General features: G+C 40.1%; 1 protein-coding gene across 4 annotated transcripts in view; it reads left to right on the top strand.

Moving 5' to 3' along the window:
* Positions 1 to 26063, top strand: part of BICD1 (BICD cargo adaptor 1) — a 159299-nt gene that overhangs the window by 110688 nt on the left and 22548 nt on the right. For 3 of the 4 annotated variants that reach the window (XM_041398683.1, XM_041398685.1, XM_041398684.1), the window contains exons 3-6: positions 4376 to 4528; positions 7627 to 8097; positions 14400 to 15494; positions 20681 to 20832. In XM_041398683.1, coding sequence (XP_041254617.1) covers positions 4376 to 4528; positions 7627 to 8097; positions 14400 to 15494; positions 20681 to 20832 — 1871 coding nt within the window. The remainder of the gene's footprint in view (positions 1 to 4375; positions 4529 to 7626; positions 8098 to 14399; positions 15495 to 20680; positions 20833 to 26063) is intronic. The other variant, XM_041398686.1, reaches the window with a different exon arrangement.

Here is a 26063-nt window from a genome sequence, read left to right as displayed (position 1 = left end):
CCAGGAAATTCAGTCTATTTTTTCACAGTTCAGGAAACCGGGAGCCATTGGAATTCATAATTCACTTCTCACCTTGGAGATGCGGGTACTTGGCTTTAGGGGTCCCTTCCTGGCCCAGTTTGGTTTTTTTTTAGGTGAATTGATAGGCCATAGGAGCGCAAGTGGCTTCCTAGGGCAGCACTTGGGAGTGCTCTGACATGAAAATTGTGTATTTTTTCATACTGTTGAATATTAGCCACTTCCATTCCTTCATTTTAAAGTACCTTCTTACTTGCAATTATTTGATATTACACAATGTATTGCAATGTATCCACACATGATTAATCCAATGTGCTCTGTGTGTGGCATATGAAATAAAGCATTTTGAAAGTCTAGGCTGAAACAAAAATGAATAATATATTAATATATAGTACATTTAATTTACTAAGAAGTACAAACTTCTGTTATTTAATATTCTCTGAGCATATATTATGTTTAATTTGCTAAGAAGTACAAACTTGTATTATTTAATATTCCACTGATACTCAGAGATTGATGGCTGGTAGTATATGGACATTGTCCTTGCCTCTGCAAAACCTAGAGGTGTCTTTCATTTTTCATATATTGCAATTCTGAAAATAGATCTGAGTACCAGTAAAGAGGTGACCTGAAGAGTCTTTGTCTCAACTGAGCCTCCTGTTTTTCATTTGCCATGAGCTGCTCTGTGATGTGTACGTTCATTAGGGGTGCTGTGGGGCTGACATCTTCCACAATTAGTGCTCACGTATAATGAGATGCATTGCTGACAAGGACTCTCTTGTTTTCTATAGTTTCACTGAGAGGCCTTTTCCTTCTTCTTTGGCACCAATCCATTAAAGCCGTTGCACCATGTTCAGCTGGGTGGCTGGGATTGAAAATAATTTTCAGGCATGAAAACTTTGCTCGTGTGTCACCAGCTCCACCTCTTGGATTAATTTGGCTTTTGCAGACCCAGTACATAGTTTAGAGGGGAATTCTCTCTGGGAATATAAAAAGTCCTGCGGCAGTGCCCTAGTAAAAGCATCTGGCTCAATTGCTTTGTCCTGCCAGTTCACTGCTTGATGAGTAACAAAGTTTAAATGCAAATTACATTACTAATAATTTGGGTTACATTGTCCTCTAGTGGCTCATGTAGATAATGGCCCTGCTGGCAAAATCCTTTTGCCTTGTGTTTTTAAGTGCTCTGATATTCTTTTCATACAAGCCCACCAAATAAAAAATTTCCTTCTTCTTGCCATTGTATCAGTAAAGCAAGATCTCTCCTCTATAACTATAGATATTTTGCTTAATAAGTGTGTATTTTGAATTGTTAAAAATAACAATAGGATTGTGAGAAGTTAATATATTTAATCAAAACAGTTGATGAAAACAAATATATCCTTCATACCAACAGTAAAAGAGAATAAACTCAACATGATTTTTTTTTTTTTTTAATAGGTTCAGGACTAGTTCACTTTCAGAAAATACACAGAGCTCTTACATAAAGGGAATCAGAATGGCCCTCCACATGTCCTGTGGCTACTCACTCACAAACCTCAGAAACACTGGGTTTTGAGCCTGTGGAGTGGAATCACTGCCTTTCCTGGCAAGCGTAGAGAGCACTGGAGTGCTTTGCAGCTGGGTGTCTGCCAGCATAATGCAGATGTTTGTAAGTAGGAAGAGGGATCTGAAGCGTGGAGAATTACTCCAGGGTGTTTGCAGTGACAAAAAAAAAAAATTATATTGCTTTGAAAAGGTGATGCCCTATTCTGTAATGTGCTGAGTTAATTTGCCCCTGTGTTAGAGCAGCAGGATTGCTTCCAGTAGAGGCCTTGGCCCTGGCCATGGGAAGTGTAGCAGGCAGTGTTTGGGCAGAACACGGCACATGGGATGCTCCAACAGGCAAGTCTTCCTTTTTCCTGCTCTTTCTTCCTTGATGAAATGCCATGAGTAAGAACAAATAGAGGCTGCACTGCAGAAGGAGTTTCTCTGTGTGTAAGAAGAGGAGAATGATAGATTGTTCTGTTTATATCTCCAAGATTACGTAGGAAGCAGCAGTTATAAATGGTGGAGGAATGTGGTATCTCTTTTAAAGAAATAGTGGTGCGGTCCAGCAAGGTGATAGCTCAGGTTTTCTGTTGAAGTTTGCTATGACAAAAGGGACAAAGGAGTACTCCTATCTTACAGAATTAATTTTCAAGGCTTTTTCAAGCTACCCTGCTTTGTAGTCTATCAGGGAACTGCTGTATCAGGATTCTGTAAAAATTCCTTGTTCATGTCCTCTATTTCTGGCCACCTCTTCCATTCTTCCCTTTTACAATCACAGAATCAGAAAGTGGATTGTGTTAAAAAGGACCTTAAATGTTGCATAGTTCCACCCCCCCACCACGAACAGGGACACCTGCTGGAGTGCAGGTGCTCAAGGCTCCATCCAGCCTGGCTTTTGGGGAGGTGCTCCTTTCCCTCAGCAGTGCTGATGGCAGAGGCACTTTGGATCATGAGCAGATCTGTCCTGGCTGCTGCTGGTGGTCTCCCCCCAGTGAGGTGCAGGCAGTGCCTCTGGGAACGGCTTGCCGAGCTCTTCTGGGATCCTGTCAGGATGATCCCTCTCCCAGGGCTCCTGGCAGTGTTGGATGGATGTCAGACAGCTCATTCCCTGGGCTGATCAGCCTCAAACAGTGGGAGAGTTGCAGTGCAGCTTAATTTACCCTTGGCACAGTAGAATTGAGCATTTGGTGCTGTCCCCATGCTGCCTCAGAGTGGCACACACCCTCACAGCTGCCACAGCTGGGAATGCAGCTGGGCTGGCAGAAACAAAAGGTATGAAGGCAGCCTGGGGGTATATAATGCCTTCACCTTTTGAAATCACCTGTGGTGTTGCTATTACAATTTGTTCAGAGGTTTATTAGGCAGTGATGGATGCAGGAATATTTACTTTTAGCTAATGCTCTGTGGCTCTTTTGCTGGGAATCTTTTCAGGTATTTTCAGTTCAGAAATCAGGTAGTTTCTTTGCTTCTTCATTAGCTGCTGGGGGAGGGTGGTGGTTTTTAGTTTTCTCTAACAAAAAGTTTTCATTTTTGAAAACTCTTGTCAAGTCTTGATCAAAATATTTTTTTTGTGTTTTGCGAAGTTCTTTTCCAGGTGTTTGTACTTATTTAACTAAGATGCCAGGTGAAGCTTTGTTTATCCTTAATTCAGAACATGGGGTTTTATCCTTCATGTACCACAGAGTGAGTGGTGCAGATTGATTGATTTAGAGCTCCCTGACTACAATTTCTTGTAGACAATCAAGTGGTTAAACATTTGACATTTTTTCAGGTGTCTATCAGGCCAGTGGTTCTCCCCCTCCACAACTGGAATCTTTGACAGAAACTCATTACTGCTTCCCAGGTGTGCTCTCTCTGACATCCCAGCAGTGAGGGGACTCTGCCCCATCAGTAAGGTCTCTCCACGAGCTGCTCAGGAGTGGCAGTGCTCAGGATCCTCCTGCAGGAAAGGAGAAGATGTGATTGACCATGCCCATTTCTCTTAATCAGACAAATGCAGGCTTCTCTTCAAACCGGGGTAAGAGGTTGTTCCTCCCAACCAGCTGTGTTGGTCAATGTTCTCTTCCAGCTGTGTGTAAACTCCACCTTCCTGTAGTGCCCTTTACATCATGGGTATGCCAGCAGAGTCTTTCCAGAATAACCTGACCCTTGATGACAAACTCAGTCAGAGCTGGAATCTGATGGAATTGATTTTTGGTGAAACTGATCCCTCATGTTCTCTCTCATAAGGCTGTTAGGGCTCTGTATGTGCTAATGGGAAAAATAAAACGGTGACCTTGTGTGTTCCCAGAGTGCTGGGTGTGATCCTGCTCAGCACAGCCAGGCGTTTGTCAGGCTTTTGACAAGTGCTTTCCACCCTGTGCCTGCCTGTGAGCCTCTCTAGTGCCTGCAGATGCAAATGTGAGTGCACCTTGCTCCCTAGCAGATGTCTTTGGAGAACAGATGTCACTGCTCACTGCTTTTCTGTATGAATGTAAAACACATCCTACAGTGGAAAACAGGTGGTAATTTTATTTAAATCCTCCTGTATTGGAGAACAATGAAACTAATGAGATATGCTACAGCCTTTCCAGGGTTTCCATGTCAATAAACCTCTAATCTTGAAACTGTTTTAATCAGGCTTCTCTATCAGATGTTCTCATTTCTGCATTGCCAGAGCCCACCTGAAATAATTGCTTGGTCTCAAATTAATAGGTGATGGTGTTTTGATGTGCACTGTTAAATAATTTCTATTTCAGGATTAATTTCTGTTTGGCCTTTTCTGAAGGGAGTGTTCAGCATTAAAGTGGCTTTGTGTGAATTGTAATGTCCTTGTGTTATCTCCTGTCAGAATAACGAAATGGTGGAGCTGCAGAGGATACGGATGAAAGATGAGATTCGAGAGTACAAGTTCCGAGAGGCGAGGCTGCTGCAGGACTACACTGAGCTGGAAGAGGAAAACATTACTTTACAGAAACTGGTGTCCACACTGAAGCAGAATCAAGTAAGCCTCAAAAGATTCAAGGCACTGTACTGTAAATTGTCACTATTTTCTCCAATTTCCATTATGTGATTGAGTAGGGCAGTTTGATAGAAGTTTCTTTTTATGTTTGGGTTTTGTTTTTTTTTTCCAGTTGGGTTTTTGCTAATCACTTATTCTAAAATGGTGTTGCTGCCCATTTTGAAATATGGGCAGGCTCTTATCTCAGTTTTGAAAAACTGTGAAAATTTGGAATACTTCATTGCATAACTATGGAATCAGAGGGGAATTATTAAAAGAGATCTATTTTTGCTTCATGCTTTTCCTGTCTCTCAGAAACTCAATGCCCAGCAGCCAGGTGTCCATTAAAGTGAGCAAAAGAGATTTGGTCTCCTGTCAGAACGGTTAACTTGTGGTGATGAAAATTTAAATATCCAGGTTGGATGGTATAACACTTCCTGCCTTTTAGATGCTGTCTACACCATCATAACATTGCACTTCGTAACACCTTCTCCTCACCTGCCCTCAGAGGGTCACAGCTCTGCACTGCAGATCCTGGTTGTGTCCTGACCTATTGCCTGGTGCTCTTGGGGCTTCTGTGGAAGAGCCAGCCCTGTCACATTTTCTGATGGCAGCCTGGGAACAAAGCTGCCTTATTCCTGCAGGAGTAAGCAGTGCTATTCCAGCTCTCTTTTACTGCTATTTTTACTGCTGCAGCACAAATGCGATTGAAACACTTAAAACAACAGAGCTGTGCTGCAGGGAATACACAGGTAATAGAAATGGGTGCATAATTTCCTTATTTATGAAGATGGCTAGTCCATCACACTCCTGAAATGGAATTTATAGCAGATCATCTTTGTTGCCAGAGTTATTTACCCAGACAAATTCCTCCTTTGAGGTATGGATTTTTTTTCTCATTAACCTCATAGGAGACATTTTCACATTTTCAGGAAGTAAACGACCCCTTTATAGACTGTCCTAGTTTCCCCCAAAAATGAAATCTGTTTGCAAGTGTTTATATTTGTCATAATATTTCATTTTAGCTGAAACCAAATGCCAACAGTCTGTGGAGAGAAAAAGCATTGCCATATTTTGATGGGCTTTAAAAATCAGTCATTTTGCATCCCAGATCCTTGCACTAGTGATTCCTAAAATTACTTTAATCTACAAGATAAAATTTTAAGAGCATTTTATACTTTAATGGTTGAGTTTACAAAATCATATGTTATAAATCTTGGTGTGCTAAAATGTCATTATCTACATGTTGGGGTTTTTGGTAGCTTTTTAAAGTAAGAGTTTGTGAGAAGGTAACCATAGAGATATAGACCTTTAGCTTTTATGTGTATTTAAGATTGAAAAAGTGGTGGTTTTTTGTTGGGTTTGGCTTTTTTTCATGTACTTAAGTTATAAACATAGCTACTTGATTGCATTTCACAATTTTTCCAGATGGACCTGTTCCTCCAGTAAGGAAAGATATTAAATTGCCAAATGTACATTTGAAACTCTCATGGATTTTCCTTTTCTGTTTAAGAATGCCCACTATGACTTTGGGACTTTCTTTGTTGTTTGATATGTTTCCAGTTTCTGCATTTGAAGATTAGTGCTTTGGTTTTTAAGTTTGCCTTTCCAAAGGTTTATGAGTTGAAGACTTTTTACCAGTTGATAAATACTCTACTTCAATAGGAATGGTGCATTTTTTTTTGCCAGAACCTTATTTTAGTTTGATTAAAAATCCACATATGTCAAATATAAAAAAATTCTATACAATGCATTAAGCTTGCAGCTAATAATTTGTTTGAATTATAAAAACATCAACTGCAAAAAATTGGGGTTTTTTATGGAAACATGAAAATTTGGTATGTTTTTCCCTCTTCCACTGAGCTATTAAATTATTTCCCCTGATAATGGGACTTTTTTTTTTCATTTTGAAATTAATGATGCATATGACTAACATGATTGGAATTAAATTTTAAAAAAAAATCAACTGTCATCATTTTTACCAGCAATGCTGGTCAAGCGTAGATATGGACCTTGACAAAAAAAGCTCTTTCTTTTCATTGCTGTGGGGTTTTCCAACAATGAAAAGGAAGATGAGGAAGGACAGCAAAGGGGAAGCATTCTGCAGTGGCGATCTCCTGCACTGTCTAGGTATTGTTGATGAATTGGTTTTGAGCTAGGCTGGGTTTTTCCAGGCTTTGTTTCTTGTGAGGTGAAATGGAGAGGACTGAACGAGGGAAAAGGACTCTTTTTTCTCTGCCTGTAAAGGACAGAGAAGCTGCTGTTTAGCTCAGCTCACAATGCCCTTAAATACCTTGATAAAACACCACACCTTGGTGTGGGGCAGAACAGAACAGTGAGCCCCTCCAGTGCTGCCAAGGGGTGTCACTGGGACACATGGATGGGGCAACAGATTCCTGTGTGCTCCAGAGGGACAGCCCTACACACAGTCCAGGGACTGTGGGGGACTGAATGAGCTGTTTGCTGCATTCTTCTGGTAGTTTAAAAATCTCCAGCAATTTTGGGGCATCTTAGATTTTAAACTGAATGTTCAAATAGATTCCTGTTAATTTTTAAAATTAAATGCCTCTGAGGTAATGGAGAGCCTTGTAAACTACAGAGAGGAGAGTTGAATCTCTTCTACTGGTTTTGTACCTTCCATCCATCATTTTGAAAACTACCAAGATACTTGAGAGTACCTGTGCCTGAATGACTTCACATCCAGTAGGAATTGAGATATGAGGTGATCTTCAGAATATTTGTAAATCATATCTCAGGCTATATTAACCTGAGACCTATGAATACCATGATATACGAACAACATTGCTTATGTCAATTCATAGTTAATCTGCTATTACCAGGACATCTGCTAATAAACAGCCTTCTTCCCATGAAATTTCATTGCTATCTTAAGTTATTCAGAAAGAGGTTTTCTATTTCTTGAGTCTCACATGCTGAAAAAGTGAGCACTGGAGTATTTAACAGAGAGAGCTCCACTTACACTTTTTGCTGAGTCAGTTCTTTGCAGCAGCAGGCAATGTCTGGCGTTCCAAACCATAGTTTCTCTAACACTTATCTCAACAGGGCTGATAAATGGCAGGTTTTCACAACTCAAGTTTTAGTATTATGAATGTTCTTTGTCTTGTCTAATTCAGGTTGAATACGAAGGCTTAAAGCATGAGATTAAACGATTTGAGGAGGAGACAGTGTTGCTTAATAGCCAGCTAGAAGATGCCATCCGGCTGAAGGAGATTGCTGAGCATCAGCTGGAGGAAGCTCTGGAAACTTTAAAAAATGAAAGAGAGCAAAAGAACAATCTGAGAAAGGAACTGTCCCAGTATATCAACCTCAATGATAGTATGTATAATAACCATATTAATATATCAGTAGATGGGTTGAAGTTTTCAGAGGACGGGGGTGAGCCCAACAATGACGACAAAATGAACGGACACATCCACGGGCCTCTCGTGAAACTCAACGGTGACTACAGAACTCCCACAAGTAGGAAAGGAGAATCTCTGCACCCCGTCTCTGACCTCTTCAGTGAGCTCAACATATCAGAGATACAGAAACTGAAGCAGCAGCTCATGCAGGTAAGGGCTGAATTTAATGTTCTTGGAATGTTTAGACACATCCTATGAACCCTCGTGCCAGTTTTTGCAGTGATCATTCCTAGTGATGTTCTTGACCACGTGTCCATTTTCCAGACTTCTGCTTTGGTGTTTCTTTATATCCAGGTTTTGCCAGAAATATCCCTAGTAAACATAGTTCATGCCTGCACAAAGGTCAGTGTGACCTGAGCAGATATTTAGTGCAAAGGGGAGAAAGGGACATAGATGCTGGGGCTACGGAAGGTTGGATTCCATTTTTCCTGCTTTCGTAGTGGTAAATGTAATGGTAAATGGAAATTGCAATGAAATAAGGTATTGTTCAATATGACTAAAGCTATCTGTAAAAAACCCTCATTAAAATACCTGCATCTAGAGATTTGATTATGGTCCCTTGCAAGTCAGAAGGAGTTTTTGCTGTTAAATTCAGCATGAGGAAGGTTTGGCAGGCAGTCAGGAGAGAACAAAAGGAGGGGAGCGCTCCTCTCCCAGCCGTGGCCTGGGAGCATGTGGCGTGTGGGCTGTCACAGAGCGCCCTTGTCCTGCTGGCATCCCGGCGGATGCACGGGCTGCAGGGGGTGCCTCGGGCTGGGACAGCCAGCGCTTGTTCCCTGCTCATCCGTGCCCAGCCAGAACAGGAGTCTGGGATGCGCGCCAGAGGAAAACGCAAGCTGCCAGCCCCAGTGTTGCCATCATCTCAGAACGGGTGCAGTGCCATGCAGAGAAAGGGTCCTGCTGCCCAAGCTGTTGAGCATCTCGTCTGCCACAGCAGCTTGAAAGGTTTTGGCACCGTCAAGGAAACACCCAGCATCTTCTAGCTTCAGGCTTCTGAAAAGCACCTCTTCTAAAGAGAGGAAATATGAGACCTTTACTGCTTGAAATGTGAAAGGTTGTTTGGAAGTGAAGTAGAGCAAAACCAGTTTTCAGTGTTTGCTAGAGAACAACAAATCCCTATGTGGTCTGTCCTGTTTGCTGAAGAGTTAATTGTTTTATTTGTCTCATTGCCAAATTCACTGTGGGATGTTTTGATCTGAGCTGTGACATGCTGAACATGGGTGATATCTAGTGCTTTGCACCAATAACTTTGACACAAAGCATACATCATTTAAGTGTGCAAGCTTCAAATACAGGATTTTATTTACATGATAAATTCTGTTAAACTTTTCCAGTTCTAAAGTAAACACAGAGTGTATATTGTGTATATATGCACCTGGAAGAAGAACATATACATGAATACACATAATATATACATTATATATCTATATCTATATATCTATCTATCTATCTATATATATATATCAGTGCAGGGCAACCCCAACTGAGGGAAAAATGTGCTCTGACTCCAATGATTTCAGATGGCTGAACAATTGCTTTATTAAACTATACTATATTATACTAATACTACACTATATTAAAGAGATACTAAAGAGCAACCTGTGACTGTCTCCAGACAGTCACGACACAGCTTTACCTAATTGGTCAATCAATCCAAACAACCATCAGCAGAATCCAATTAACAAATCACTCTTGGTAAACAGTCTCCAGATCACATGCCACATGTGTCAAACAACAGGAGCAGCAAGTACAGATAAGAATTGTTTTCTCTTCTCTGAGCTTCTCACTTCCTTCCCCAGGAAAAATCCTGGGAGAGAGAATTATGTGTCTCTCTGTTCAGAGAATGTGAATACCACATATAGGTATATGTGTATACATATATATAATATATACATTATATAGCTTCTAATTTGATTCAGAAATACAATGTTAAAATTTTAAAAACACAGTTTCAAAGGAAATGCTTTGAAATGTTCGCATTTTAAAATGTTCACATTTTAAACACACTGTGTTTTAAACAATACAATTTAATTTACAATTAAATATATGCAATATAAATTTTGAGTGAAAGTTGCTTAGAATTGAAAAAAAGGGGTTGCTTTGAGTATGCTTTTTCTTGATTTTATTAAATTAAATACTGAGCATAATGAGTTAGCAAAATTCTGCTTGAAGGATACTGTAGTTGTCTTTGTCTTCTCTGAGTTAAAAACTTGTATCTTTTAAACAAAGAAGCAGCCTTCTCACAGTCACTAGGAACAAACTTAGGACCCTATAAAAGAAATTGAAACTATTTTTGGTTCTAGCATTTTTTGGTGCTGGGCCCTAGCACATCTGTGCCAATGATGGCCACCATTGCTTGGCATTTGCATCCTGTTAAAAGGTTCATGGTTTAAAAAGACAGGCTAGACCTCAGTGAAAGCTTAATTCCTTTAGATACCATAAAGAGTCACTGCAAAATGCTGATGTTTTACAAAGTGATCTCCTTCTTTGCTGAGTTACATCAGTTCACGTCACACAAATTAAGTTTGGATCATACAGATTAAATGTGAAAAATTCCGTCAAAAGTTTCCTGTGTGGTAGATGTGAGACTTAATCAGGTTTAAAAGCTGACAAAAGGTAAATCATCAGCAAAATTGTATTTTTTTTTCCTCTACAGTGTCTTTGCCATATGGTGTTCATTCAGCTGTATCTCAATATTTGGTGTGGGTTCCTCCTGTTTTCTCTGAAGAGGCTGCACTAGGATAGAGTTTCTGAAGGAACTGATAATTTATTGGGAACTATTTTTATGACTATAGGACATCAGGTTCCTTTCTAGGATAGAAGTAAACTTCAGATTTGCCGTTTTGTAAGGGTGTCTGGCAAATTGTTTCTGCTCCTCTATCTCATAAAGAAGACTTCACTGAAACAGCATGACAAATAGAATTCTTTCTACAGCTTTTGGAGGCTGCTGTTTCATGGGCTGTGCTGGTCCTTGGAGAGATTTAATTGCACCTATTCCCTTTCCATATATATATCTGCTGTGTAACAAATGTCCTACTGAAAATTTTCATATTCTGAGATTTTCCTAGAAAAGCTCAGGGATTTGAGCTCTTCCTTCCTGTTTGTTGTCCAGTGGAAAAAAATCTTTATCTCATCCTTGAAGTCTAGGACTTCTTTTCTTCCCATGGTCATGCTTTCCCTTTTTCTGAGGCCAGTATCATATTTGGAAAACTTATATACAATTCTCTTTAAAAAGGCAGAAAAATAAAAAGTCCCTGCAGCTCGGTTTCTGACACTCTTCTTCAGCTGCCTTGTACTTTTGTGGCAAATATGCTATAGCTGAGATTCAGGGTTCTTGAGATGAGTTCTCCTGTTAATTTGCTCCAGTCTCCCCCAGGAATTGTTCACTGAAATTCTGATGTTGTAAAAAAAAGGAAAAGAAAAAGGTGAGGGCATAGATGGCTATGGTTAAATTGCTTTCCATAATTGCAAACTATAGATGCAAATTGGGAAGGAAATCTCCTCAAGCTGAAATCTCTGAAGGGAAGGATGCATCGCAAAATAGGAGACAGCTACTTTTGAATTGCTTTTATTTTCATTTTAGGATCCTAAAAATCCTTACTGCAGCTACCAATTCCAGTGTAAAAAAAAATGCACCAACTGGACTGAAAAGTACCTGGAATTGCCATAAGTTTGCTGTGGTGGAAATAAGAGTATAGTATTTTCTAGAACAGGAAATATTATTACCCCATTTGGGAACAGCAGAGTCATTAATATGCAAAAGGTGTGCTCAGGACTGAGCTGGAGCTTTGGGGTTTTTCCCTTGGCAGTAGGAGCATGTATTTATAGTTTTAAACAGAAGGGGATTAGCTTAATCCATTATTGCTGGTCCAGAATTAATAAAATTGAGTAGGTCTGTGTATTTTCTTTTGCTTGCTGTGCAAGTTGATATATGGGTTTTAAAAGTTTAAAATTTTTTCTTTGGAAAGAATCCTTTCTGTTTGAAATGAGTGTTTCCAGAACACATTTATGTTCAGAAGAGAAATTATCATCAAGATCGAAATTAGCTCTGCTACAGTTTTTCTTCATGATAGGGTATAATGGCTCAGATCAGTAGTCCTGCAGGATCAATTCTGTCTGATTAATTTAAGCAGGCACTGAAGCACTGTACTGCTTTAACACACAGGTGTTTTCTCAAAGGAAAGGCTTTATTATAATAAATATTATTAAAAATAAATATTTATATTTACATGGGTGCAATCTACAGTGAATTGTTGTGAACATGCCCACAGTGGACCCATACACTTTATAAGCCAACTAACTGCCCTTCATGTATAATATGTGGCTCTTTATTATCACTACAATTTCTCACTATAAGGTGAGAAGATCCTTTAATTGGCCAAAACCCAGATTTTTTGTGCATGTGCATATGCATAGCTCACCTTACCAGCTTTAAGGAATAAATACCTTTGTCTGCTGAGGGCAGTGTAACTAACACTGAAGCCTGCAATATCAAGTGGTAACAACTGGAGTTCAGCTGAAGGTTTCTAGGGAAAGCAGCCTTGGGGCAGGCAGCTTGGTGAAAAAGAAGAGCAAAGCTGGTAAAGAGACTCCTGCTGGGTTGATCTCTGGGGGTCCCTAGGAAAATGGTCACTTTCAAGAAGATGCACTTGGCAAAAGGGAAGTTTGCCCTATTTTGGATTTTCTCAACAGGAGTGGGCTGGCATGGGGGCTGAGCAACAATTAGGGTGGCAGACATACTGGGGGAATGAAAAATGGAGAAGGATACCAAAATACTTGTAGTTCTTGGCTGTCCTCTTCTGCACTGATGATGTAGTGCCAAACGTGGAGCACTTCATATCTAAAGAGAAAAACTCTTCCTGGATCACAAAATAATGATGATGTTTGGCCCTGTTTTTTTTAATTCTTAAGGCCTCAGTCCTTAAGAATATATATCCCTGTATACAAGAAAAGTAAGCTGATTTTTTGGATGTTTTATCATGGCTTCTATTTTTATTTGTACATTTCTGCCTGCAATTGATTGCAGATCCTAGCAGAGGCCACGTTTTGAGAGCTTGTCTGTGAAACCAAGGGATCTCTGTGTGCTCCAGTGTCTTAGTAATTCTGAGCAGCAGCCATGGCTCAAAAACCTGGTTAAGAGGAAACAAGAGTTTGAAGCACTGCTCAGAACATTTTTTGAGATGGTATTAATATCTTCTCAGTTTCTCAAAGGCTTTTCTTTTCATTTACTAAGATTTGTGGTGGCTAATTGGATTCTCTTTCACATACTACTGATAGGGAAGGAAAGTTTGTGTTTGCTTCTCTTTTTTTGGTGTTTTTTTTTTTTTTTTTTTTTTTAAGGTTTCTTCATAACTGAAAACTTTAAATTCTCAGAATTAATAATTCCAGCACTTATGAAGGGAAGTGCCATTTTCACTGCATGTGCTGAGATACTGCAACAGGGGGAGAGAAGATCAGTAAACCTGCTGGGCTCAGGTCTTATTGTAGATGTCATGACAGCAAAAAGGATCTTATCTCTGTAAGCATTCCTCTGCTTCCCAGTTGACATCTCAGAAGAGGACAAAGGCACAGGATAAAGTTGGAGCATTACATTTAAAACTTAGAAGTCTTTCAGGAGTGTTATGATGAGTAGCAATTACCTGAGCAGATCAAACTTGTAAGTTTGTCTTGTTCACTTGCTTTAAAATTGCTGTGCAGTGAAACTTCTAGAGGTGTCCTTCAAGTTCTTCTGTTGTTCAATGTCCATTTTTCTATGTGGATATTTAGAAAGAAACTTACTAGTTCATAACCAGTGGGTTGTTACTTACACTGCAAGTCCTACTTTTTTCTGACTCGAATTTAAACAGATGGATTTTGCTTACAGATAAGTGCTGGGGATGGGCAGTCCTGGGAGTTGCATGTGCTCAGTGTTATCTGTGCTACATTTCCACACGGTAGGTTATTCAGTCTGTGGAAATGTACACAGCTAGTTTTCTACTGCATTTGCCTTAAAGTGAAAGGGTGCAGCAGTTCAAAGATATAAATGAATATTGTGAAAGATTGATAGAACTGTTCAAGGGAAATGTAAATTCAAATTCTATTGAGAAATGGCTTACAGCTGGCAGTGATGCAGTTTCTGTGTTCAGAGAACATATGTCCCAATAAATCCTGTATCATCACTCTAGCTGATGGGACAGTGCTTGGGCACTTGGTAATTCTTCAGTGGGCAACATAAAAAATTGTGATCTACTGGTATTGGAAGTTGTAACAGAGGCTGGGACTTCCTAAACCTCTGAGAGTTACATGGTGCTCTATAAATTAATTTTATGGTTTCGGTGTACTTGGCTAAAATCTCTCAGAAGCCCTCAAGCTGCAAGCAATGGTGGGGTGGAAGAGGTGACTGCGACTGCAGAGTTTGGTGCTCAGTAGGGGTAGGATGAGACCCTGGGTTTCTCACTCTGACTCTGTTGCAGGTGGAACGGGAGAAGGCCATTCTCCTGGCCAATCTCCAGGAGTCCCAGACGCAGCTGGAGCACACCAAGGGAGCCCTGACAGAGCAGCACGAGCGCGTGCACAGGCTCACGGAGCACGTCAACGCCATGAGGGGCCTGCAGAGCAACAAGGAGCTGAAAGTTGAGCTTGACTGTGAGAAGGGCCGAGATTCTGGTGAGGAGGCACATGACTATGAAGTGGACATCAATGGTTTGGAGATCCTGGAATGTAAATACAAAGTAGCTGTTACTGAGGTGATAGACCTTAAAGCAGAAATCAAAGCCTTAAAGGAGAAATATAATAAGTATGTGGAAAACTACACTGAAGAGAAGGCCAAGTATGAGAGCAGAATCCAGACATATGATGAGCAGGTGACAAGCCTGGAGAAGTCAACCAAGGAAAGCCAGGAAAAAATGGTCCACATGGAGAAGGAGTTACAACGGATGACAAGCATAGCAAACGAAAACCACAATACCCTTAACACTGCCCAGGACGAGCTGGTGACATTTAGTGAGGAGCTGGCTCAGCTTTACCACCACGTCTGCCTGTGCAACAACGAGACTCCCAACAGGGTCATGTTGGACTATTACAGGCAGAGCAGAGTCACCCGCAGCGGGAGCCTGAAGGGGCCCGATGACCCTCGAGGTCTCCTTTCCCCACGACTTGCCAGGCGGGGGGCGGCATCGCCCGTAGAAGCCAGGACCCCGACCGAGCAGGTGACAAAAGACGCCGCAGAGCCCGGCAAGGAACAGAGCCCAACAAAAACACCTTCCATTTCTCCTGTCATCACAGCCCCTCCTTCCTCCCCCGTCTCTGACACCAGTGACATCCGCAAAGAGCCCATGAACATCTACAACCTCAATGCCATAATAAGGGACCAAATCAAGCACTTGCAGAAAGCTGTGGATCGGTCGCTGCAGCTGTCGCGCCAGCGGGCCGCGGCCCGCGAGCTGGCGCCCATGATCGACAAGGACAAGGAGGCCTTAATGGAGGAGATCCTGAAGCTGAAGTCGCTCCTGAGTACCAAGCGAGAGCAGATCGCGACCTTGAGGGCAGTGCTGAAAGCCAACAAGCAGGTAAGGCGCTCCTAAAGCACTCAGGGAAGTCTGTTATTTATACAGATCACTTACAAGCTTTCCTAGGGGTGTTTTGGAGGAGAGGTTTTACTCATACGTTATTTAGCCTCTCACTCACAGCAAGGACAACACCTTTGTTCCCTCCCCTCTCAGCCTCCTCTTTAAACACTTCAGTTCTGCTTTTCTCAGCACCCACCATTCACTCATCAGAGGTGTGGGCAGGGACCAGCTACTGCCCAGGCATGTTGCTGGTATTATCTCAAAGTGTTGGTTGGAAAACAAAATAGAACATCCCTGGAAAGCCTCTCAGTGGTATGCTCTTCTATTTAGGAAAAAATCTTCAAGGAATTATTTCGAGTTTTTTTCAAATCTTAAGAGGAATTCCTCCAACCACTTTATTTTTGATGTTTCACCAATGAAAAGTCAAAAATTATAGTACTTGATATCAAATGCCAAAAGAAATCCATCTCATTGCTGTGTTTTTCAAGAGTACTGTCAATTTTCTTTGTGTACTATATCTACCAAGCCCTTGGCATCCATTAGATTCCAGATTTGAAAACACTGTAAAAAAAAAAAATCTAAATTTAAGCATGCAAATATTTTTATTTACTTTGATGCATCTCCTTTTGCCCAGAATTAAATCTGAATGCAAAAGGCTGCAGTGGCCTTGTGCAGTGGTTTGGTTCTAGGTTGCCTGGTTTGATGCATCTCCTTTTGCCCAGAATTAAATCTGAATGCAAAAGGCTGCAGTGGTTTGGTTCTAGGTTGCCTGACACTTTCCCCATCTGAAAACAGTGAAGTGATCACCACATGGGGGCTTGAATCCTGATTAACAGCTTACCACTCTATTAGCTGTTGACAGTGATGGGATTTCAGTGCTAAAATTCCCAATAGTCAACTATTCTGAAGTTACAATTTCAAGTTTAATTGATTGGTGTATCTTTAACTGCATAAGGTACTGGGGATTTTTAAATTGCAGCAATATTTCAACATATATTGAGTCTTTTATAGCATTCCCCCCTTCCCTGATACAACACATGTTAAATATTAACTCAAGTAATTAAATACCATCTCTAGCTAAGCAATAATAGCTCTGAGCAATTATATGTAGATTTTCCATGTAATTAAAATGTGATTTAGATGGAATTGATATATGTGGTATACATTCTGTGATTCCAAATTAAAGATTTTTCCCATTATCATAGAGCTGTCATTTATTTTTTGCTGATACCAGAAGATCTATCTCATGCTCACTCTTTTATTGCTGTCAGAAATAATGCATTATCCTAAGGCATGCTCACTGAAATGGAAAAGATAGATTTGCTGACTAAGGAGCTGCTATTAACTAATTTTTTATTTATTAGATAGTAGCATAGATATTGGTAACTGTACAACTGGGTACAGAAACTTGCAATACTTGTTCCTGCAAACCTGATATCAGCTTCCTCAAACTTTCAAACTAAAAGACATAATAATGTAAAAGCAAGGAGAAATTTAATGTTGAAGAGGGGAAGAGTCATTTATTATGTGCCAGCCTCAAGTAGTGGGTGTATCCCAGAACCCAAATTCATGTTTTGATTCATGTTCAAAAAAACAGGAGTTAAGATTTATTCTCTTGAGGTTTTCCCCTTCAAAAGACTAAGTTTCTAAGGAGCAAAAGGCTGGGGCTGTTTTTCCCTTATGGGACCCTTCCTTGGGTCTGGTATTTTGGACTGTACTTTAGTGAAAAAACACCCTTAATTAGGGAAGCACAGTTGGTATGTAGTGTTGGTCAGTAGTATTTCTAAATAAGCATTTTTATTTTTAAATAAATATTACTTATAAATATTATTTTATTTCCACAAAGCTCTAACAGGAGAAAGAGAGCAAGATTTGGTGTAAGAAGATGCAAACTTAAGTCCATGAAAATGGATTATTAAATCAATTGCCCAAGAAAGCAGGGCACATAGATCTTGCTGGCTTGCTTGCTTACCTTGTCTTGATTTATGTATCCATTTGTTCATAGCCCAAATTAACTGTGTCTGCACCTGACTGGTGGAATAAACATTAACAAGCAGTATAAATGAGAAAGTAAAATCAAATTAATGATGCAGCAACTTTTAGGAATGGTTCAGTTGTTTGATTGGTTGATTTCAATTGTTGTTCTTGGTTTTGATTTCTAATAGCGATCAGAAAGAAAAGCTGCCTATGAGGAGAATTTAATACTCTGAAGTTCTGACGGAAAACTGATCAGTTGTTTTCATAGGTAAATAGTTCAGTGAGACAGAATTGAGTCAGCAAGACTTTCATGTCTGCATTAGGAGTAACTCTGGTGTCTACAGCTTCCATAACTGCAATACCCATAAAAGTCCTTCAGAAAAAATACCTTGGTAACCCCAGACATACAGAATTTTATCTATAAACTAATGCTGATACTATATGGACAGAACACAGTAGGATTTCTGCTGTGAAAGAGAGGCTTGATGAAAAGACAAGGTACCATGTACAACTTCTGCTCTAAAAATGCAGGCTAGATTTCTGCTTTCGTGTGTGACATAAAAATCCTACCAGTGTAGGATTTAATATTTATTAAAAATTATTTTAAGTGGCCTGCTTCTCACATTGCTGATAAAAAGTGAATGGGATACAAAGCTGTCTTAGAAAATGAGATTTGTTCATCATTGGTGCATCAAAGATTTCAGGATGAAGATGGCAACCTTTGGGTTGAATTTGGGCAAACATCTCTTCTGTAAGGATAGAGAGGAGGATGGAAAGGACCCTGTTAGTTCTGGCAGTGCTTGAGGTCCTGGGCCGACCTCAGCCTATTCACCTCCAGGGCTGGGCTTTGGGGACAGAGAGGGAGCTGAGCTGTGTGTTCCCCAGCTCTTTTCCTCCCTGCTATTTCACACCCTGCTGGAGTCCAGGCTTTGGAGCGCTCTGCTCCCTCCTGGCGTTGCTGTCAATTCCAGGTGATTTCTCCACAGTAAATGCACAGTGAGCCATCAATCCCATGTCTGCAGGTGGCTGGCTGAGAGCCTGGGTCCTTCACTTGCCCAGTTCCTCAGCATGACTTGTCTGACAAGAGAGTGTCATGAGCACCTCTCCTGTCTTATTGGATTATTTACTTCACTGAAGAATATTCCTCTTCTATTCCCTGTCTCACTCTCCATTACACATTCAGGCTTCAGGGTGTTCTCAAGATTCAGGCAAGTTTCCTGTCTATTCAGGCTCCCCAGATTTCCAAGAGAAGCTTCCTCAGCTTGTGCTCTCCTTCTTTCTTTTGCTACTAAACCCACCCTTTTTTTAAGTTTTATTTTCTTCTCTAGCAGAGCACTTGTGCCCATTTGTTCTTCACTTAGGAGACTTGGCTCAGCAGTTTGGCTGGTGCATGGAGAGACATGAAGTATTTCCCATAGGATTTGAAACTTATCCTTTGTTTTCTCTATGTTATTTTGTAGGAAACTTTAATAAGAAGAAAAAATGTTTGAAGATTTGACACAGTCCTTCCTCTGTTACTTTTATTCCACAAGCAAACTATATTTTCATCCTCCAGTGTTGCATGTCTGTTAACTTACCCTGACACCCAAACTAAAACATGGGGATCATGGTCTGTCTGATCATTATGCGCAGTTTCAGTGATGTGTAAACTACTGTAATTTATGAGTGCACATTTTTGGTCACAGCTAAAAACAGACAAAAAGCTGATTATTTCTGCTTTATCCTGCCAAGACTTAGGCTGGTGTCCACCATCCTACACTGCACCAAAGCATATATCAGCAAGGTTGAAAAAAGCAGAATTGATATAAATAGTTCCCTAAGTGATTGATAATTTTAACATGTATTGCTGATGATTTCAAATCCGGATTGAAAAAATGAATTTATTTAAAATGATAGGTGGTTACCACTGCCCTTTAAAAATCTGTCCTCTTAATGTAAATTGGTGTGAAAGTAAGAAAATATTATTGGTAAGTATGCAATTAAAAAATTAATTATTTTAGTGCTGTTATTTAACAAGACACAAATTAATAATGTTGTAATTTATAGGTGATTTTAATGTGCCCTTTTGTTAAGAGTCATTGTTAGTTGGAAATGTATTTAGTTTTGGAAAACTGGGTTTGAAATAGGTTTCCAGCTGTTTGGTCATTACCATCTTTTGTCCTGTTCCCTTGCTAGCTGCTTCAACCTAATGTTCTTCTAACCTTCTCTCCCCTTAAGAGCCCATAAGATAAACAGAGGAAATTGATTGCCTGTGTCAATTGCTGCAACTCATTATGCACTAAATGAAGTGCAAAAAACAACCGTAACACCCTCTGAATAAATGTAAAAGGAAGCAAATTTTTCTTCATTTCATTCAAAGGCAATATTTTTAAATGTCTCCAGCAGCAGCAGGTATAAAGCCTCTATAAAACTATGTATTTTGAATAACTTCAAAATGGTACTAAATTCATAAGTAAAGCAGAATGTTCAAGTCTTGCAGAGATAAGACAAATGTAACTATTGAAAACAGTACAGTAGTAGATTAAAGAAATTTAATGGATGAAACTGGAAGCAGAAAGAAGGGAGCAGCAAAAATTTAGGAATGGGACAAATACAAAGCTTTGCATTCCTGTTAAATGAAATCTGTTATTTACACTTTTTTTAAAAAAATTTTTATTGTTTAAAACTGCTAAAATAATGCTGGTTTGCACAGCAGTGAACATTGCCAGTTCTCAGGCATAAATCAAGCTGCCAGGTCCTGGATATCCCTGTGCCCAAGGAAAGCCTCAGCCAGCAGGAGGAACACGGTGATTCACAACTTGGCTGCAGAGGCTGAGCCTCATGTGCTCTGTGTCCTGTTTGCAGAGTGCCAGGGGGCACACTTGGTTGTTTATTGCAGACAAACAACGTAGCAGCTCTTGTTGCAGTAAGTTTACTCACTTGCCTGAGCCCTCCACATACAGCTGCCCAGTTTTTGCAGAGATACTTGAGGTGCTGAGTTGTTGCCAGTTGCCATTGAAATGGGCTTTGTCCTTTCAGCTGCTTTCTCCTTTCCCTGCTTTCATAGAGTACAACTTAAAAGAAGAAATTAAAGTGTGCAGTCCAGTGAAGATCAGATTTAATTTCTTTTACTGTGTGAATGAAGGATATCAAAACCAAAATCAGGCATGGGATTTTAGCTGTTCTCAGATCTCTGTCTCATAAGCACCTATCCTTGTTTGTGTTTTTAGACAGCTGAAGTGGCACTGGCCAATTTGAAGAACAAATACGAAAATGAAAAAGCAATGGTGACTGAGACCATGACCAAGCTACGGAATGAACTGAAGGCTCTGAAGGAAGATGCAGCAACCTTCTCATCCTTGAGAGCAATGTTTGCAACCAGGTAAGGGAAACGGTGTCACCATCTGGCTCAGCACTGCAAACATGTGTGCTAAGTGAGAACACACTTAGCTGTGTATATTGGGTGCTTAGGAGGATAGAGAAATTATTTTTTGCATGGTCAGCGGTTTCTTGGATGAAGGTGAATGAGTCCTAAAATGCACACTGTGCAAAACTTGCAGGCTTTCAAGTGCTGCTGAGACATGTGTCTTGGAAACTTAAGCTGAAGAATAGCAATGTCAATACAACCTTGAATAAAGTGTTATAAATGACAGTATATGCCTACAGAATATTTGCATTTATAGGGTTTTTTAAAGTGGAAATCAAATAGTGGATTTATGTGGCTGATTTTCCCATTCAGAAGTATGCAGTGATTCTGTCATGTAAAGCTATCGTATGGTTGATGATGATCTCGAGAACCCCACATTTTCATTACAGTGAGATTTATTACTTACCAGTAGTAAAATCTATTTAATCAACCAGCCTATGCTGTAATCCAGTACTAATAATTGTAAGGCCACTGTAATTTCCCACTCTAGCATAAATTCTTATTTTCTTCCACTGTGATGTTCAGTTTATTATCTTCTCCTTCACAGGATAAAGGCTTCACTTATCTTCTGTAACACAGTCCTGCTGGCATGACAGTAATTAATCAACTTTCATCTTTCCTTCTCCCACATCTTCTTCAGAAGAGCTTTTGCTTTTACATGGAATCACAGAATCAACTAGGTTGGAAAATACTTCTGAGATTGAGTCCAACCTATGACCCAATACCACCTTGTATCCAGACCATGGCACTGAGTCAACTCCAGGCTTTCCTTAAACACCCCCGGGGATGTGACTCCACTGCCTTCCTGAGCAGTTCACTCCAATGTCTAATAGACCTTTTTGTCTTCTTCTTCTAGTGGTCATTAGGAAGAATTTCTTCTTTTTGTGAAGAAATTCTTCCTAATGACCACCTAGACCTCCCCTGGCACAGCTTAAGACTATGTCTTTTCATCTTAGCTGCTTTTAAAAGGTTACCTAAAAATTTTTAAAGGTTACCTGCTCCAGCATTTTCATCAATAAATTCTTATTTTGGAAATACACAAAGACTTTTTTTCCCCTCTTCTGGTCAAACACAATAGAGATTTCTTGTTTGTGCTTTAGTCCATAAAAGATAACACATCTTTGTTCCTTCTGCCAACAACTCTTCAGTGCTGCTGGCAGTGACATCTCACCACTTTCAGCCTTCTAAGGTGCTTTTTTGCTTAGTGACAGTGGCAGCAGCAGCTGGGAGAAGTGGGAAGGAAGGAGAAAAGGGGCATTTATATGTCGTGACATTGGTGCTGTGTACAAATTCATCATAGGTCCATCATCAGAGGAGTGCGTGTAGCGGCATAATGGAAACGAAGACCCAGCTCAGCAGGTGGTGTGAACCAAGGTAGCCTGATTGATTTCATTGGCATCTAAAGGTTTTCTTCCAGAAAGGAGAGTTGTGTGTGTGTGTGTGTTGGAGATGCATGTGTTGACCTTTCTGTGCAAGCTCCCTTACTCTAGGAGACACAGGAACGTTCTAACGCTGTAAGAGCTCGTGGAAGGCAGGTAACTCCGCAGCACAGGAGTGGTGGCATTGTGAGCATAAAGCAAAATAAGGGTCTAGAATGGCCCATAAATCATCAACATATGAGATAAAAATAGTTTGCAAAGTTTTAGAAGCTAAAGGGAATGTTAGATTGTTGGTGTACTGAATGCTCCTTAACCAATTTGGGCATCCTGAGTGCAGACTTGAGTTGGGTTCAAGGCATATCCTGGAACTGATGGGAGGCAGCAGCATCCCCTCCATGAGAATTACACTTTAGTGATGCCACTCATCCAGATATCTTTTCTAGATGCCTTGTGTGTAAGATGTAAAGAAACTTCTGTTCCTCTTCTATGAGCTATAAAAGGAGTCTGTGTGACCTGCTAAGCTACACATTTTCAGTTTAAAAATCTCTAATGCTAGTAGCAATAAATCCCACCCAAAGAATTTACTGCTGTTGGCAAACTCCATGTACTAGTGACTAAACACTCAGTGTATGGCCTGTGGGATGTATCCCTGCCCTTGACATCCTAAGTTTTGCCCAGTATTCTCGAGCACAGTTATAAAAAATTATTCACTACAAGGTCTTACACATCATTATACTCCTATAGATTTTTCTGTTGTAAAATATTAATTTTTCTTCCCTAGCATGGCGTTTAATGGCCTTTATAATTAAATCAATCTTCCTAAATGGTCGAATCATTGACTCATTCCAAATGGTCCATTTGGAAGAGCATTTGTTTAAATGACAGAGAGTTTGATATACTCTACAAGTCTTTTGAAGAGGAGAAATCTGTTTGAAAATACAAGGCTGTAAGATTTTTGTGCAGTAACATTAGATGCAGTAGCAACCCTCAGCATAAAAAAGCAATTGTTTAGTCTTTAGTTGAATAAAACAGTGGTTTCCATGGTTATAGTGCATCACATGGTACTTACCCCTGAATTTGTACCATAGGGAGATCATCCTTCTGATAGTAGAATTGTATTATAGCTCTGAAAATGGTTGCTTATACTGTTTGATAGAACAATAGCCTTTCTCTTTCCATAAAGCATCATTTTGGTCCCCAAGTGGATGTTCATCTGGTGCTGTATGGAACTATATCTTTCCTTCCTCAAATACACTGGATAAAGGTCACAGCACACATCATAAGAAGAGCACAGCACCTCTGTTTCTGGTCTGAACAGCAAAGTTGATACTTTCCTCCAAAGCTCCCCTGTGCAGAAAGCAGGAGCCTTCTTTTTCTGTGTTTTTTCTGACACTTGTTCATTCTTCACTCCTTAAGCTCTTTTTTTTTCAGTTCTTTGTCTCAAAAGTCTTTCTGTCTTGCTTGTCCCTCTACTTCTGCCCTTTTTCCTTCTGGAACAGCTTATCTGACCCAAAAATCTCTGAGATTCTCATCTCTACAGCTTCCTCCTTCCCTTTTCATTAGCCTTGTGATCCCTTTCTGGAATTTATGTGCTTCGCACCTGTCAAGAATATTTCCTGGAACACCTCTCTTAGAAAAAGAAAGCTACAGCATATTAAGCCTCTTTTGTGGGATTCAAGGGGTTGGCAAATCAGAGCTGAAGCTTCTGTTAGATGCCAGTGCCATGTGCAGCCTTCAGCCTGCTTATTTTGTCATGGGCTGCTTCTGGTATTCCCAGAGAAAATGAGGAATTTCCAAAGAAGCTTTTCCTGCCCCTGCTGTTGTTTCCCCTCACTCCCACCCTGAGTCGCTGACCCAGGGTAAGAGCGGTGTGTGTTTGTGAAGCAGTGAGCAACACTCATCCAGAGGAACAATAAATAATTATTTAAAACTTTAGGTTTCCAATCTAGAGTAGGTGTTGTCCTGACAGAGGAAGTCCTGAGCTGAAGGAGAGAAGGAACTACTTTTAAACAGGATCCTTAAGCTATTCAGGAAGCAAATTTCGCTGAGTCCCTACACTGCTTGCTTTCCCAGCCTAAATAGAGATGTGTAACAGGAGAGAGCAGGAAATATTGCCATAGTCCTGACACTGCAGGCATGGATTTTATTCTTTATCCATCAAAATATTTTCTTATGATTATTTTAAAAGAAAAATGTGTGCTGAAGAGACTGAGTAGGAAGATTGAGCAGATCCCAGAGCTGAAAAACGTTTTTGAACAGAAGAGAATTATGATTATCTAGTTAGAGCAGGGACCTGTCACTGTCAGTGTCACTGGGTTTTAGCTCAAGCTCTGCTATGATTTATGTTACCTAAATTACACATAAGCCTGATTTGGTATTTGGTTTATGTTCCTAGACGAGAGGGATAGATGGAACCAGAAATCCCTTAAAATCCTCTATAAGCTTGGATCAGTTCATAAAAAATAAGTGGGCTTATGTGTCTGTCTGCTTCCTTTCTGAGATGAGAGAAATGAAAAATAGGTGAAACCTTGACTTTTCCTCTAAGTACACCAGCAGACAGCAAGAAAACAGTGCTGTTTATTTAATAATCACTTGCAGCTTACAGCCTGTCCTGGGGCAAAAGGGAAACTGGGGAAGAGTTCTGACTCAGGAGGACATAACCTAACTTTTGCTATCACTGTTGGAACCCTCCTGAAACACCCATTCAGAGTCCTGGAGCCCTGAAATGGTCTCTGCCATGCTGGAAGTCTTTTTTCCTAGGAGCTCGTTACCTTTTTCTCTTAGGAGATCCTTAACCTTTTTCTTTCTTCTGTGAGACTTGGTGGATGTTTATCAAATGTGTGGGTGAAAGGCAATATAGATGGGTGCAATGCTTTTTTATTTTTTAATTGGAAACACTTCTCCTTTTATCCCACACTTGCACACAGCTGGGAGTATCTCAGTCAAGGGAAATGCTATGGCTGCAGGCAGTCATTACCTCCTGCTACATGGAATGACCTTCTCTGCTGCAAAATTCCAGGAGATCCGAGGCTGCTAATTCAGCAATTTCTAAAGTTAATTGAGGCCTTTACTTGCATGATTTAGGTTTAACCTTTCTTTTAAACTTTCTTTAAAAAAAAAAAAAAAAAAAAGAGCAGGCTTGCTCTTATGGGGACACTTCTAGGAAGGACATGAAGACATGTAATTAATCAGAACAGCTGGAAAATGTATTCATGAGATTGGTTTTGTCGCAAGTATGAGACAAGCTAATAGCATTTAGTATATGCAGATTTCTCAGGACAGCTTGAAATACTTTATAGCAAGTTCATCTAAGACTGCATCAGTAATATCCACCTTCATGGCACATGTTTCTTAACTGTTTGGTTGGGCTGTTTTACAAATCAGATGTGCAAATACCAAAACCACCTTCTAATGCCTGAGAAAAATCAATATTTTTCCAAAACCAAAATTTATGTATTGGCAAAATAATGGAAGGCAATTCATTGCTCTAGTGGCAGTGTGTCACAGGTGTTGCTGCAGGTGTTGCATCTAAAAATTTTCAACAGGAAACATATTTGGAAACAAATGAGGTCTCCTGGACTAAGAGGAAAGCAGGAGAGAATAAAGGACAAGGACAGAAGACCCATCTGGTTACAAGAATGAGGCTTTATAACTCTGATAACACAGACATTAAAGTAAATTAATTTCAAATAGGAATTACTATAATATTCAGAATACTGATTTTATGTTTCTGTCAAGGAAACTGACTTAAGCATCAACATACATCTCACAGCTTGGAGTAGAAATAGGTGTGCAAGTTGGCTTAAA

The sequence above is a fragment of the Onychostruthus taczanowskii genome, unplaced genomic scaffold, assembly GCF_017590055.1.
Source record: "Onychostruthus taczanowskii isolate IOZ18803 unplaced genomic scaffold, ASM1759005v1 scaffold15, whole genome shotgun sequence".
Lineage (NCBI taxonomy): Eukaryota > Metazoa > Chordata > Aves > Passeriformes > Passeridae > Onychostruthus > Onychostruthus taczanowskii.
This window is presented reverse-complemented; position numbering and strand designations above follow the sequence as displayed.